The following is a 16,472-nucleotide window of genomic DNA, read 5'->3' as shown; positions in this document are numbered from 1 at the left end:
ACATCACAGGGGTGGGAATAATTTCCCAATTTTCCTCTTCTCATACCTCTCCACAGTTCTTCCCTCATTTATCGTGGCCCCCATGCACGCATTCCGCGTAAAAGAGAAGCGCTTGTTACAAGAAGCTTCGCGTTGCGGCGTCTTTATAAACGCGATTCGTTATTTACGACAATCGACGACCTACAAGCGCGCGATAGAAATTCCTTTATACGAATTTCGCAAATGAGGACTCGGCGGAAGGAGGGTAAAAAAGGACCAATTTAAGCCGCCGTCACGAATGCTCTTTCAAAGACATCCTCCGCTCCTCCGAGAATATGCTGCGTACGACACAAGTGGCGTGCTCACACATGCACGTACACACGTACGTCCTTAATGAAAAGCTCATAAAAATATAAAATAGAAGCGAGGAGAAGGCGAGAGAGTAACGTATGCACGTTACGAGAGGCAAATGTACGTAATTTTAATTAAAGCTTCATCGCGGAGGGCGTCGTCGTCTGCTTACCGCCGTCGCTCTCCACCTCAGCCACGTTATATTGTGAAGGTAGTTATTCAAGTCGTATACACAAATTATTACATAAATTCTCTCGCTTTTTCCATCCCGCGTTACTTGTAACCTTTTAACCACTATCTGAAAAACTGACGCGTCCATGTGGCTTTATAGAAAAGATATAACGATTGAATCTCTTTGAATTTAAATTCTTAATTTTCCAATTCCAGTCGTCGTTCCGTGCTTTGTTTTGTACTTCGAAAAATTGTTTCGGAGAGGAAACGTTGTTCGCACCTCGCCCGTCCCTTCGTCGCGGCCGGGATTCTCATTCCGTTTCGAGTAAGTGACTTTTGAGGGACTTGAGGAAGATAAAGTGCGCGGGGAACATTTCGTCCGGAACGTGGTGTTCGAAATATCGCGGCTCGTCTCATTCGCCACTTCGCGAGTTCTCGACGTCGTTTATTCCGATTCGTTCGTCGCGCTTCTTAATTTTAATCATAAAAAATCGCCGCGATATTCCACCTTTATTTTTTTCGGTTGTTCGTGTCTCAAATGATAGTGGTAATAATTATAAAAAATTTTAATTTGAAAAAATTTTGATTTAAAGTGCTGCAGGACGTCAGGATAATCCAGAGTACTGCCGTGGAAAGAAGGAAGGAAGGAAGGACGGAAGGAAGGAAGAACGGACGGAAGGATGGAAAATAACCTACTCTAACTTAACCGAAAACTACAAATGTAAGTAAACTGGCAACACACTATTGACCGTAGATATTTATCAATTGTAACTATTCCAACGAAATTAATATAATTAATTAATATTCGAATCTAACGACGCGCACTCTGTCATTTCTAGTGTATAAAAAAACCAGCGGTTTTAACAAATTAATTACCGTTTACTGTACTTCTTGAAAAATTATTCAAATTTATTTTTGAACTAATAATTGTACGTGATATATAAAAAAAATTAATATTAAAATTTTATGTTATACATTATTACAAGTAATAATTAAAAAATTAACCGTATCACGCTGATAATTAGAATTATATGTATAATAAGTTCCTCTGCTTATTCTTGATAAAATTTTAATATACATAGGTTCTAAACTGCATTTGTAATTACGTCATTAATCTCACTCTTGTAACAGAAGAGGTACTTTCGCATGTCGTAATATTTTTTACCGTAAAAACTTTCGTACGAAATCCATTACACTAGGGGGAAAAATCTGCGGGCAATTTCCATGGGCTATAAACATTAAAGTAATTCTTGCGTAAATAAGTGCACGAGTTCTAAATCTTTGAAAGAAGAAAAGAGAATTTCGAGGGAATTAAAAATATATGACCATTAAGAATTCATAAACGATGTCGTTATGTTTTTTAACTCCGTACTCCCGCGTTATTAGATCAATCGGAAAAGATATTAAAATCCGCGATAAACCCGTTTAATCTTATATCGCGAATCGCCGGATAGAGGATTATAAAAATCGAAGTCCCTCTCTGTATAGATGGATGCCAACAGGTCACGGGCAGCATCCGCAAAGAACCGTGTAGCGGTGCAAATTAATTTCAATGCTGCAGCAATTTGCCAAGAATCGATTTTAATTTCTCGCGGCGTTTTAACTGTTTCAGTTAATGAAAATCATATTTCTTGTCTACCGAATCGTCTACATTTAATATATTTTATACTTTACTCGATTATTTTTACAAACAGTGAGTGTGGGTGGTTTTAGATAAAAACGAATTTACGTTGAAATAAATTTTGGGTGCGGAAGTTTTTAAGCGTTGTTTCGCCGCGAAACGAAATTTTGCGGATCACAAGGCGCCGCGCGATCGTTCATAAATTACGACGACCCCCATCCAATTCTCAGTAGTGTTATTATCTTCCACCGGTTCATTTATCTTATTAAGTAACAAAGGCTTCCTAATATTTATTACTCTTGTCATTACGAGACCCACATTGACGCGGAGGAACTATTAACGCGTTAATACGTGTTATTACAGTATATCACATAGTATTATCATTTAGTTGAATTAAATCCACGTACAATCAATTAAACCCAATTGGTCGTAGGTGCGATGAATTCTTGGATAAATTACAACTCCCGTGAAATCGCGGCTCCCAGTGAAACCAGCGATTTACGCAAGCGATAACGCGGTCACGGCAGATAATTACTGACCTTGCCGTGCCATCGGAGCGCGATGCAAGTTTCGTCTATGAACTTGCAGCTGAAATTATTATTTCGGAATTTCGCATATTTTCCGCGACGTTATTTTATGGTTAAATCAACGATATTCCAGTCACCGAACATATTCAATCAATTTTAAATACACAGTAAGAAAAAGTATTCAATTATTACTTCAGAGAATATTCAAAATTAAACTTTTTTTCTTTCCGTAATTCTTTGTCCGACTCGTTGCGCGGATTATCTATCGAGGATAATCGTTATCTAAATCAAACATAAGGCGTGTCGCACTGCAAGCGAATGCTGCATCGGTTTTCTCTGTATTAACCATCGATTATGCGGCAATCGCTAAGCAGTCACTCGAAGTTTTCAGTCGATGTAATATCATATTCGATTGCTGTTGACATTGGGAGGGAGAGTATCACGCAAGTCATTTCGTAAAAGACTGTCGTCGTAAGGAAGTGCTAATGCTAAAACGAACGAGCGCCGAATGAGAATGATGCCCGTAATCGATTTAGATTCGTCTGAAATCTTTCGACGGTTTCCGTTCTCACGTCGCTTAATTATTTTGCGATGGAAATTTTGCGAGAACGGACTGTTTAAATTCGATCGCTTAACGTAAAATTTTAGACTTTAATGCAAAATTATGTCGATGTTAAAAATGAAAACGTACGCTACAATAATTTCCATACGTTTTATTATCGATTTGATGCATTTATATGTATCACATGGTACCTGAAGTCGACGATTTATCACAATTTAGTTTTCTCCCCCCCCTCCTCCCCAAGTTATTATCAATTTGCTATGATTTTAGATAGCAGACGCGAAATTCACTTTATTCATTGTTGCGGCGTATTCAACTTTTAATTTTACATGCATCTTTTATACGCGGCGGCATTATTTTACATCGTACTCATTAAGCAATGAAAGCAGAATTTTGAAACAATAACTCCTGCCACATATGTGTGGCCGGCAAAATATTTTTCCTACAGCGTGAAAACATACAGAACGATATTGTTTCGTCGAAATATTGCAAGTTGAAATTTTTACCAGCGACTATGTGATGAGTCAGTTAGCGAAAAGAATAGGACGCCCCGTATTTCCGCCGTGTGATATAATAGGTTTGTTCTTAATATCGACCATGTATCCGATACTCGTAAGTCGGGAATTATAACGTAACACTTATGGCAAGACGTGTGCCAGAACTAAAGATAGAGTGCCGCCTAAGAATAACAGAATCGCGATTCTAAAATAAACGGGGCGAATAACACTCTGCAAGAAAGTCTCTTGTTGTATAGTGCTGATTGTTAAAGTTTGAATCATTTAAAATGCTAATGGCAATAGAACTCCTCTTTTTTTTTTCTTTTTTTTTTCTAGCCTATACTTCATGCAATAGATAGTAAATAACATCAGAAGTAATGGCGTGCAAATTGCGAAGCTGCTTTGCAAACAGTTAAATTCATTTAACTTTGGTGATAAATTTAAATCAAGTCTTGATACGTGTTTTTACTGCAAATACTTTTCTAAATCGTAAATAAGAAGCAAGTAAAAAAAACCTGTCTTGTCATAATGGAATTTCTAATTTCTCTCTCTTGGTTTTTTTTTTTATCTTTTCTGCGCTTTTTATATGCAAGGCACACAAACGAGTGCCCTTGGATTTTTTAATAGACTGTCGCAGTAAAAACAAAAACGTACGTGTAATTTAGAAGATTATCAAATTAAGAAAAATGCCGATAAGATAATACTTTCATGCGAATTTAAGTAGGTTTTTATTATAGATATCGCAATGCCGTCGTATCTGTTATTTGTACTTTTATACTGAAAGCCGTGTGGACAGATGCAAGCTAAAAAAAAAAAAAAAAATCCAGCTCTGTTATCCGCGTAAACTCCCTTTAAATTCTTCTTTTCGGCTGGCCTCTTTCGCGACGCTTACAATCGCCGAGGACGAACTATTATAACGTCAAGCGGCGTAACGAGCAACAAGTATCGTGCTTTTTGCGAGGCACGTCAGGAACTTTGAACACATAATGTTGCCTGCGGAGTACACGTGGCGTGACAACAAACACAAATACACGCATACCAGATGCACCCACACCATTTGCTAACCGTACGGAGCGGTACTCACAGACTCAAAAGTTCGCTATCTCCCTGGTATCGATACTCTTCAACGTGCGCTAGCTGGTACGTCGTCTCTCAATGTCATCCGTATGCTTTTTTTTTCTCTTTCACACCAAGTGAACCTCGCGTTTCTTTCTCGCACGAGGGGCACATACGCCCCTCGAAACGCTCTCGCTCCGATCGACGAACGAACGGACGAACCGACCGGCCGGGAACAGTTTTCTGACCGACGCTGGCACGCCCCGTAGCGCACAATCTACCTTCGATCCACCTGTCCGATCGATCGGCACAACACTGAGGAAACGATCACGCTGTGCTCGATCGTGAGCGCAATCACGATAGTGCCCCTCCACCTCCGCGCGAGCTCGTGAGCAGCGTGTCACTTCATCGGTGACGAATTCCGGGCGAGCTTCCTCGGGATTCCAGCCGGAACTTCATCAGCTCGGAATTCAACGGTAACGAACAAGCCCCGGAGTTAATTGCTCGAAGAGTTGACGATATCTTCCACCTCGAAACGCATGTTAGAAATTTTTGTTTCGGTCCACTGGTACTCCCTTCAGCTGTTATTTCCGATAAATGTGAGAATTACTCCGGATTTTAACGCCCGGGATCGAGAATGTCGGCGCGGAGGTTTAAGACTCGGTTCACCAGAAGTCGAGTACGGTCGACACGACCGACCTACTGAAGGACGTCCCGCTGTCGTTGACCAACGTGGTCGGTGAATTCATTATCGTATCGAGAACCACCGAGCTTACACTTGACCGAAACCAATTCCGCGTGAAATCGTCAATTTCCCCAGCTGTTCCGCGCTCACGGCAAGACGTCGTAGAACGCGATCTCGAAGTACGACGATTTTAGGCCACGTTTCCTTGTTTCGAATCGGTCAAGCGACCACGTACGCGCCGGGGCTCTTCGTTGCGCCACGAGTCTGGTTAACGAGACGACTAATTCGAACGTGTTAGGTCCACGAAGAGGAGGTGGTCGTGACGGCACGACGGTGGTGGTAGTGGTGGCGTAAAAGACGGCGGGGAAAGAGGCGAGAACGGACCGCGGTCCTCTCTCGTCACCCGCACTCCCGATCGACAATAATACGCGCGAGGAGAACGTCGCCGGAGGGAATCCGGGAAGAAAAGAGATAGAGAATCGGGGGCCGGGAGTGGGACCGTGCGACGATTGTGTTAGTTCAGGGGACCCCGGCGTGTTGGTAGCGTGGAAAGATGACCTCAGAGATGGGACTATCGTTCTCCGGGACCCCGAGCCGAAATTATGGCTCGTTGCACTCGCCGGTGATGGAGCAAAGATTTCTCCTCGACCTTTTACTTCGATCTTCCTGCGAGCGCACTCGATCATCCACCTTTCGCCTTTATTATTGATACTAACACGCAACGAGCGAGATTGCTTCGGGTATTCATTTTCGTGCGATGCACCAGGAGGAACACGAAATCTCGAGAGAAATTTTTTTTTAATATCTCCCCGTTATTCCGACGTTTACCGAGATATTTTAGAATCGTGATTATTGATTATTTATTATTAATTTTTTTTTTTTTTTTTAATATTTAGTCCGACGAAGATAGATTTGTTATTTGCAACACAGAAACGCGGTTACTTATTTTTTCCGATCGGTACTTTGTATGTTGAAAGAGAAATAAAATTCTACCATAAATTCGCAAATAAAAATAAACCTCTTTGAGCAGCTTACGTAAAACTAACTGCACGACGATCACGGTTTAAAACGTCGAAAAGAGCATCTCTCGTTCAGATTTCTATTGACCGTCGGCCACAATTTGTCTTGCTAAAATATATTTGCTATGCGGACGTGACACACGTTTAATCGAACCTAATTGTACAATCGATCGCGTACGTGTCTTCGTGGTTTTCAAAGAGAAATTTGTTCTTGCCTAAGTAACTTCAAGTATTCGATTTTTGTAAGAGCGCGGGTTATTTCTTGTTAGGACACGGTTATAGAATCTCTTTCGTATGCATAACTGACACGCCGGCGCCAATAAAGTCCACATCCGTTTGCGCTTTCACGAACGAATTGTTCGTCAGCTAAATGTCGCAGGCGAAACCCGATGAATTACAAATTCGCGACTCGAAAACGCTTATTCATATTCCATTTAAGTTTATTTTTTATCGGTGATATTCAGGGGACATACGAACTTCGTCAAACGCGTTATTTTTAGTCTAGGGTCCTTGAAAATTGCGACACGAACTTGACAAAAAAACATCAAGATGACACAGACAACGTAATAAATACTGACGCATCAAATTCGTACGTATGATACCAAGTCGAGTTTTTATCGTATCTTTAACCAGACTTGATCGTTGTTATGCTAATATACGGAAAATAGATATTGATCCAGGTGAAACGAGACTGTTAGAGATATAATTCAACATTTTCTCCACGCGTGTAATTAATTCGTATCTATTATTACGTTGGCGTAGCACTATAAAAAATAAAAAATATATATATATATATATCTTTGCATATGTAAATCGACGCGTTTGCGTTTCCTATTTTATGTTCGATTTAACATTAATTTTTATAAAGTCAAGAGCAAATAGTTTTGATGTCAAGGAATAGTTTAAGTGGTTTTTTTTTTTTTTTTTTTCACAATAGAGCGTTAACTCACGTAAGCGATAAACTGGTGCCGAGCAGTCGACAAACTCATTACTCCACTTTTCTAAGAGACTTCTTGGAGGTCATGACTAATGCAGTGTACACTCGGTAAAACGGTATAATGCACATCAAAACGTTGCTCATTGCGCGCGCGTACAACTCGCGCTTTTCCCACCGCAATTAGGTTTCAGACGAATGCTCGGCGACAACATCAATCATATATCTCAGAATGAGGCTCACAACCTTAATTATAACTATCCTTAAATTCACTCCTCTCGATTGTCAAAGGGACGAATGCATACGTGCGCACAAATAATGCGTCTAATAACGCACACACTTATCGATATCACACTTGGGGGAGAGAAAAAATCGTACGGCAGGAATATTCTCACACGAGGGAATTAATTACCGATTGACTAATCACTGATTAAGGCCACGCGATAAGCTTCTGGTGTCCCGATGTTTTTCGTTGAGGCACGAATCTCTTATCACTGTAATTATATGTATATCTGTGAGTGGCTCGGACTATCGCGGGCTCTTCACGCGACGAGCGACCGTTCCGAGCCGAAGTGTTGCCGCCAAAAGAACGACGTGACTTGATATCGCGTGAGTCACATCCCACGGTCTACACATTCCTGCATGATGTCATAATGTGGCCCTCACGCACACATGGCTCTCGCGCAGTGGTCAAGCGACCGCCGAGACGTAAACCAACCGAGGTATTTCGTTTTCCCGAATACGAGTTGCTGTTGCTGCTAAGCGAGCGCGATATGGTCGACGCTTTTCGATAACCGCGGAACACTTTCGATTTTGTTAATGCCTCCACTTGTCAAAGTGACTCAATTAAAAATTGTGACGATATGAAACTCATATATCTATAGATAAAGGTCTGCATCTTATTAAATTTTTATGAAGTTTAATAATAAAAGTATAATACGAGAAATCAATTATATAAATGTATTTTTCGCGTTTTAAATTTATATGATTTCTCTAGTAATCTTTTTTTAATTTTTTTTTCTTTTTCGAGCTAGAGCTATTTCAAAATAAAGAATTAATTAATTTATTCATCTTGAAATACTATTATTACACACGTATAAATTTCTTTTTAAAGTCAATCGCCTAATTGCCAAATTGTGTCTATCGCTTTGAAACGCACGCAATTTAAATTAACTGTTAAGTATAGACGCACAATTTTGTACAGTCGATGCGAATCAGTTACCGGTTCAGTGATCAAGACATCCATTGCCGAATGGAAAGCGTCGCTAATGGCAAAGTGCGCATCGCTCATAATTTATGAAATTACCAATGACGAGCAGACATAACTAATGAAGAATGACCTTTCGTAACGTCCGGCGGAACGTTAATTTGTCACATACGCGTGATTCATTGCGCTAACATAATTTTTCACCGCGAACGAAAAGATTCGACCTTAATAACGTGTTTCTTCACGACGCAGTGAGAAACGGGACAGGCAATGAACGTTATCAAATGCATCGCACATTATCGACGTGCCACGATCGCAAGTGGAAGGTCAATTGTCTCGGCAACAATGCCGGCTTATTTTCGCAGCGCTAAATCCATCGTCAGGCGGGGAATTTCTATAATTTCGTACATAGAGCTTGCCGTTCTTTCCGGCAACGACAAAGGCCGGCCACATACTTTTCGTTACGGTCGTAAACGGGGCACAATGAACGGGGTTAACTAGCTGTCTGAAAGTGCATTCCGGTTCAGCCTCTTCCGACGAGGCTGCGTTAAAGTCGCGAGTCGATTTTTGCGCCGGGGTGCAATAACCGTGCATTAATATTCATCTGTGCGAAGTAGGAGGTCCAGTAGTTTCATCTTCCGACAAGATTGAAGTAGTTTAAATTGTTATTGAACCAGTTTTAATGTGAACATCCTAAGTGATTTTGAAAGGGAGACGACTTTAAAATAAAACTTGCACTTTATGGACGGATTTTATTTCAAATATTTTAATGATTAATGTCGTGTGGTTTTCTCGCAACGTTTATTAGCCAGAATTGCCATGCGAAACGATCGTTATACGTACGCCTGTATGCAATTGCCGTATCTTATTACGAGTTAATACGGTTGGGAACGTACAGTCAACACGAATTCGCATGTAACTCGTATCCTATCGAATGTCATAATGTCGCTCGTCTTACCGTAAGCAACTTATTAATCGTCCACTTACTGGCTATCAAGAGTAACGCGATTCCTGGTAAAAATTATAATTATTCATAAAATTGTAGAGAGAAATTGTTGAGGTTTCGAAGTATATTGATAATTAATTTCAATAAATTCGACAAGCGCTTAAATCGATAAAGACATACCTTCGTGAAATATGAACTACAATTTGTTATTACATTCGGATAAAGATAGATCACTATGTCTGGTAAAACAATGTGTTATTCATGTGGAGACTCACCTTGCTCCACTTTTATCTTTCGTCACAATACATACTGCAGTACCCTTTTTTTTTTTTTTTTTTGTACACGAGTTTTAATCGCACGCTTTAAAACTCACGCCAAACATAACAATATGTGTGACTATCACGCAGTTGATTACTAAAAATCACGTTTAATATCGAGAGTATGCAGCCACAATAATTAGACAAATTGCAAAACATGCACATATAAAACGCAGCGCAATTTCTTACGTCATAAATAATACGTTGTTAAAAATTAAATCAATTATTTCGTGACAAATTTACGTTATTGAGTTATTATTTCCAGTTTGTATTTACACATTTTAGGGTTAATCTGAATTTTTATCATTAATTGGAAGTATACATATAAAAGAAAACCTTTTTTTTTAATTGTACTTGTGCTTTTTTACAATTGCATTATTTGGAATATATACAAGATAACGGGAAGATAAATTCTTACTGTCGAAAAATAAAACTTGAAATTTTGTTTAAAATAACTGCATTAGGAATGTTTAGAAATTTATCTTGTGGAAAATCTTGTATATATTCTATTGTATGTAGGACGGGATTTTTGGAACAGAAATGAATACTAAAATACCATGTAGCCGATTACATATTATTACTGACAAAGATCGTAATAAAAAAGGGGTAATATAAATTTGCGAACTACAACGGCATTGTAACGGAAAAAAAAAATTTTGCGAAAGCTCAAAGGAGAGACATAAGCGACAAAATGACTCAAGACATCGCATACAATAGCAGCATAACGTTTATTAGCACATGAAAGATATTTATAATTGCTTAAATTTAAAATGTAAATATATCGCGCATATAATTTTATATACCTATACACACAGGTTGACCCGTTATAATATTTGGATATTTGGACGAAGCATTTGACGCAAAATAAAATATTAAATCAGTCGCAAAATAAGGCATAATATTATCAGATTTAATTCAGTGCATCGGATGACACCATCTCTATATTATGATCTCATAAATGTTCTAAGCATATCTGAATAAAAAAGAAATCACAGAATTGATCACAATTTAAGTTTGTTAACTCATAATTAATCTGCAATTGTTACGCTTGGAATGAATAAATATATAATCGTACTATATGTTGCATGCATATTAATTAATATATATTGTATATAATAAAAGTAAAATTTATTTTATTAATATTGATATTTAATATGGTTATTATTGTAAGATATGCTATTTAATTGAAAGGAAGACATATCGTACTATTCAGTTCTAGCAATGCTATAAAGATATTTTCAACATTTTTTAATAATGTAATACTTATTTTAAAAAATATAAAAATTAAATACACTTCTAATATATGACTCAATAAGAATACATGGTATTCCGACGGTGCTACAATACATATAAACAATTTACTATATCTAGAATATGTCTTGAATACCTGTTTTTTTTTTTTTTTTTTTTTTTTTTAATATATGCATTTTTATCATTTTAATTAGAAAGCAACGAAACGTCTTTCTCTGTGAATATAACTTTCCAGTCTTTAAAATCCTTAATCTCAGTTACTCTCAAACATTTATAGACTTTCTTATAATTACTTCATTACATTAAATTGCACATTTAACGTGCAAATGTTGTGTACTTGATAATTTATCATATAAATATTAAATATTGTGGAATAACTACCAAGGCGCATTATACATATACAAAATAAAACGTTAAGGAATAATTCAACTTGATTAAAATATAATAATGCGCAATAAATGTACGAAATAGTACATATTATATTATATTATTCTGTGCGTATAATAATTTTCAATCAATTATTAATTATTTTCGGAAAAGGATATGGTTTACGAAAACGATTCTCCAATAGACTAGCTACGTATTTACTGCCTATATCAAATGTAACGTAATCAAAATCTGGCCCGCATACATTGCTAATATATTGAGGCGAGGATAAAAGTGAATATATAATAAAGTGACTATGTGTACATCGCAATGCTAATGTAATTAGTGTAGAGTCTAGAAAACTATTTGCTTCTCTAATCGTAACATGCTCAAAGTTCCTAATATTTTTTTTTTTTTTTTTTTCTAACGTTTCAACACGGCGAGTACTGTTTGCGAGATTTCCATCGTTCACTGCGAAGGACTCCGCCTGATCCATTAGATTAACCAGGAATAACTATCGATAACAGAGAGCACCGGGCTGGTCCGAATAACGAACTCGGATCGTTAGTTTTTTGCGCAACGATTGTGCTTGCGCGGCACGTCTTTCGCTTTGCGTCGGCAAAGATTGAAATCCAGAACCGACAGATTTTATTACCGTAGGAAAACCGGAGCCGTATTTCGGGGAACAGATGCGCCGACCGTATTCCATATCGGCACATCGCCCAAAGTCAAAGAAAAATAGAACGAATTTTCGATAAAATGGATCACGAACCACTTCCGATCGCGCCGAAACACGACCGGCGAAAAATTTGGATTTCTTTTGCGGCGTACCTGACGCTAAAGTACATCCGGCTCGATCGAGTCAAAGAAGATCTACGTTCGTGCGCTGTACAGAACATTCCCCTTTGCGGGGGAGAAAACCGCCCCGTGTGATTTATTTGCTCTTTCGAGAGCAGACTCGGAAGGTACGTTTCGGTTCGGCATTACAATTAAAAGAGAGCGGGCGCACAATAGAACTCCCCTTAACGCGGATAATGAAAATATGATTTTTATTGAATGAAATATCGCGTTAATGGACAGATAATAATTTTAATACTTGAGTTTGTATATAATATGCAAAGTACGGATTTTATCAAGTCCTCTTATCTTAACTTCTCCGACTGATGCGAGACGATCTAATTTGCGAACTTAGGTAATCAGTTACGTATACCATTCCGCTATTGGAATAAATTTTAATTCTAAACAATGCGCACAGACACACCTGCTTTATAAATATATCTTCCATAAATATATCTTCCAAATATTGTTATGCAGCTGCTCGTGATGCATGTTTTAAATTGTGAGAATTAAATCTGTGTCGCATGTTCTTTTATACGGTAACGAAATGAAAATGGCAAAGGCGAAGAGCATAAAAATAATACCTCCTCATGCCGTTACAGTGTACCCATTCGCCAAACCCTTCCGGGTCGTAGTATAAAAGTATTGTGCTGTTACACGAACGTCGTAAATAAATGTTAATACCAATGACGGATGGGACAAAAGTAATTCGATATACATACATGAAATTGTTGCAGCGTTAAATACCATCACCTTTAGGTGACGCTATACATATGTACATTTTCTTGGTGGCTTCCTGCCCGTTTTCACCAATGCGGTACGAGTCAACGACACATTGCGCATTTAAATGGGAAAAGGTCGGGAGAGACCTTGCTTTAGAGCGCGTCCCCGAGGAAACGTGCTCCTCGCAATTGTCGCGTTAGCGGTGTTTCAGACAGACGGTAAAAAGACAGAAACGTAACACAACGGTTATGCATGTACACGTGGGCAGAAAGAAGCGTCATGCGGTGCAGCCAAGCGTGCGTTGCTGTTTACCTGCGAACGGCACGTCGCCGAAGTATTCCTCGACATTGTCCGTTGACATGCTCTTGTCGGACAGCGATACGCTGGACAGCGAGCCGCTTGACGCGTTGAGCGATCCACCGGTGGGAAATTGTAGGAGATCTTCGTCCGTTTCCGTTTCCATGTCGCGGGATCTTCGCTTGTACACCTATCGACAAATCAGCGGCATTTGAGGAGAAAGCGGGGGACTCCTCGCTTAAAAGTATACGCTATAAAACATCGCGGTAAATAAGCCGCGGGGGAGGTGGGCTTATTTTCGACGCTTCGGTTTCCCGAGCCCCTCTCGATATCCGCCGTGAAACTCCCGCTGATCATGTTGTTGGATTTATGGCAGTTGCGTTTTACAATTTACCCGCGACCACTATTACTCCGCGCGTATCGGCCGTTATCACGAAATTGTCAACATTCGTATTTTATACACGGATATTTACAGTCGATATAAAAATTCCCCCGTGAGCCGCGTCGCGTCGCGTCGAGCCGCAGCAAATCACACGATGGAAAAATGAAGCCAATCCTATCGCGATGAAAATTTATTGAAACGAAACGTCCGCGCGCAGGCACGCGAGAAATATGCCATGTAAATCGGAGGGAAAATAAATACGCGTGGTCAACCTAAAGCATATTTATTTATTCGAATAAAAATCTATACCTTTTGACATTAATTCTTTCGATTCCGCTGACGGCGAGTCATAAATGACAAATATAATACGATTTTTCCAGCACTCCTGAATTTTATGATACGCAAAGAATTATTGCTGCAAATATTGCGATGCTGTTTACATTGAAATTATTTTATACATCAAAAATTATATTTTTATTCGAAAAAAAAAAAAAAAAAATAAAATAAAAGCGAGAGAGAGAAAGATGGAGGACCTTAAAACTGAAAATAATTGAAATCGCAACTTGACGTGGTTTAATACAGATTTTAATTACACATGCGTATCTACGTTTTTTTTTTTTGTTTTTTTTAATGTATTTTTATGTATTATGTTTTATTAATAACAAGCCACAACTAACGGTCAACGTTCGCCATTTACGTTGAACAGCGAGAGATGTATTAAACCACCGAAAATTGCGTTACGCCGCTCAAAGAGACCTGGCGTTTTGATTTACTAAGTGCAAACTACGAAACGGCAAGCTGCTATTTCATCGCGCGTTTCAGAAAGGCTCTAACGCAATTAAAATTTGACGTCAGAGGCCCGACAGACGCTCGCGGTATCATCTGTAAAACGCCGAGAGCGTCTCGAGGAGACAGCCGGAAACCGTCGCTACAAATTCGTGAATTTCTCTCTCTCCCATGGCAACGGAGAACGAGCGTTCGCGAGGCGAAGTCAGACAGGCATAGAAGCCGAGGGCTTCATTATTCAAAGGGTGTCGGCGTCTTGCATTCTGCCGCTCTACTGGATTCGCGGAAGTTGACGGGTGAGAAGCAACCATCCGTAGAGGGTTCTCCCATCTCTTCGTCCTTCCTCCGACAGGTTCACGGAGACCCTCTGCCTCCGTGTGCCGAACGCGCGCTGTCTTCAGCTGCCGTAATAGCGTTCGATCTCTATCATCGAATCATATCAGCTGCTCGGCGAATTGAGAATATATTCGTATTATCGCGAATCGGCCGACGAGCGCGCGATGTTAATAGCGTAAATTGCGCGATATTAGCGAAATTATTTTAGCCCTGACTAGATATATATTTTAATTAATTTTTTTTTTTCAATATATATTTGTTCGATCTCGCGATTTGAATCTTCGGGGCTTTTTTAAATTTCGAATCCGGAATTGTCATAAAATCGCTTGATAATCCAATGGAGAACGATAGATTTACAACTCATCAAGTGCCAAAGAGGATGTACGAAGCATGTTACGAGAAGAAGATATCCGTGTCTATCAAATAGACGATTTGCATGATGAAGACATCGATCATCTTCCAAGCAAGCGATGTTACACGGTACCACCGGCTGTACACATGAGTTCGCCGTCTTCGCCGCATTCACCGACTCCTTTCTAGATATATTCACTGTGTGATATTTCGTCAAGCGTGTATAGCCGACTGAAAGACACGGATTGCGAATGCATATAGGGAACGGCAGAGAGAACCTAGGGTGGATGGCAGAGAGATACCGTGGAAAGAGCAAAGCCAGAGAGAGAGAAAGAGAGAAGGAGAGGAAAGGAGGGAGGCAGAAGTGCGCTGGAAGCTGCGTCGTGTGCTATGGATATCCATTCGCGGTGGATGGGAATTGAACGTAGTCGGTCTCACAGCAGAACGATCATAGGGCGACGCGCAAACGGCAGCAAACGAGCGAGACAGGCCGAAAGCGGCGACGACGGCTGCGAGCGAGGCAGAGGGGACGAGTCCTTGTAAATCGCATCACAGATCAAACACAGCTTGTATATTAAACCTCGGTAAGACGCTATGTCGACTGCTTATCTACTGTCCAAGGCACCGGGTCAAGTGAGAGCGTTAATGGCAACCCTTAATGAGCGCACGCCGCCAAGTTCTTACGTCACGAGCGACTTAAAGGATCGGTAGTTTCGCTCAAGTCATCGGCGTACCTCGAAACTCTCTCCCGCGTTCTCCGCGAAGTCTCCACGATCTGACGCGCGCTTTTAGCGATGTACCTCGACATATGAGACGGGCGTGCGTACGTACGAACGTCTTCTGATTGCCGCACTTCCGAGCACCGCCAGAGGATGCAAAATTGAACGGCGCCGTTGCACGCTCCGCCAAGTTACCGCGCGACAAATCGCGGAAACGCTCCCATTTGAGAATTGCTATCGTTTGAAACGTACCGCGGAACTCTCGCGGGGAATTGAGAATCTTGCATGCTTGCGTACGAGTTTAATTCGGAGATCGGAAATGACGTCGCTTAAGAATCATTCATCGATTCATAACTTCTAAATATGATTTTCGAAAAGAGCTTTATTTTACAAAAAAATAAATACGATTTTTTTTTTTTTTTTTTTTTTTTTTAAATTCTACAACATTTGTTGTTGCGTTTTCTTTCGACAGGTACGTTTAAAAATTGCATTGCCGCGCAAGTTCGTAATAAAATATTATCGTACAGTTACTGCACGCTGCTAATTATCTGT

General features: G+C 39.8%; 1 protein-coding gene and 1 long non-coding RNA gene across 3 annotated transcripts in view; one reads left to right on the top strand and one right to left on the bottom strand.

Moving 5' to 3' along the window:
• Nucleotides 1-1,433, top strand: part of LOC139113929 (uncharacterized) — a 144,835-nt gene extending 143,402 nt beyond the window's left edge. The window contains exon 6 of the long non-coding RNA XR_011547779.1: nucleotides 1,095-1,433. This is a non-coding gene — a long non-coding RNA (uncharacterized lncRNA). The remainder of the gene's footprint in view (nucleotides 1-1,094) is intronic.
• The window catches only part of LOC139113918 (ankyrin repeat and SAM domain-containing protein 1A), a 45,293-nt gene that overhangs the window by 12,717 nt on the left and 16,104 nt on the right, over nucleotides 1-16,472 (bottom strand). For both annotated transcript variants that reach the window (XM_070675367.1, XM_070675368.1), the window contains one exon: nucleotides 13,362-13,536. In XM_070675367.1, the coding sequence (XP_070531468.1) occupies nucleotides 13,362-13,536 (175 nt within the window). The remainder of the gene's footprint in view (nucleotides 1-13,361; nucleotides 13,537-16,472) is intronic.

Source organism: Cardiocondyla obscurior, linkage group LG03 (genome assembly GCF_019399895.1).
Source record: "Cardiocondyla obscurior isolate alpha-2009 linkage group LG03, Cobs3.1, whole genome shotgun sequence".
Classification (NCBI taxonomy): Eukaryota; Metazoa; Arthropoda; class Insecta; order Hymenoptera; family Formicidae; genus Cardiocondyla; species Cardiocondyla obscurior.
The sequence above is the reverse complement of the archived record's forward strand: the minus strand, read 5'-3'. Positions and strand labels throughout refer to the sequence as shown.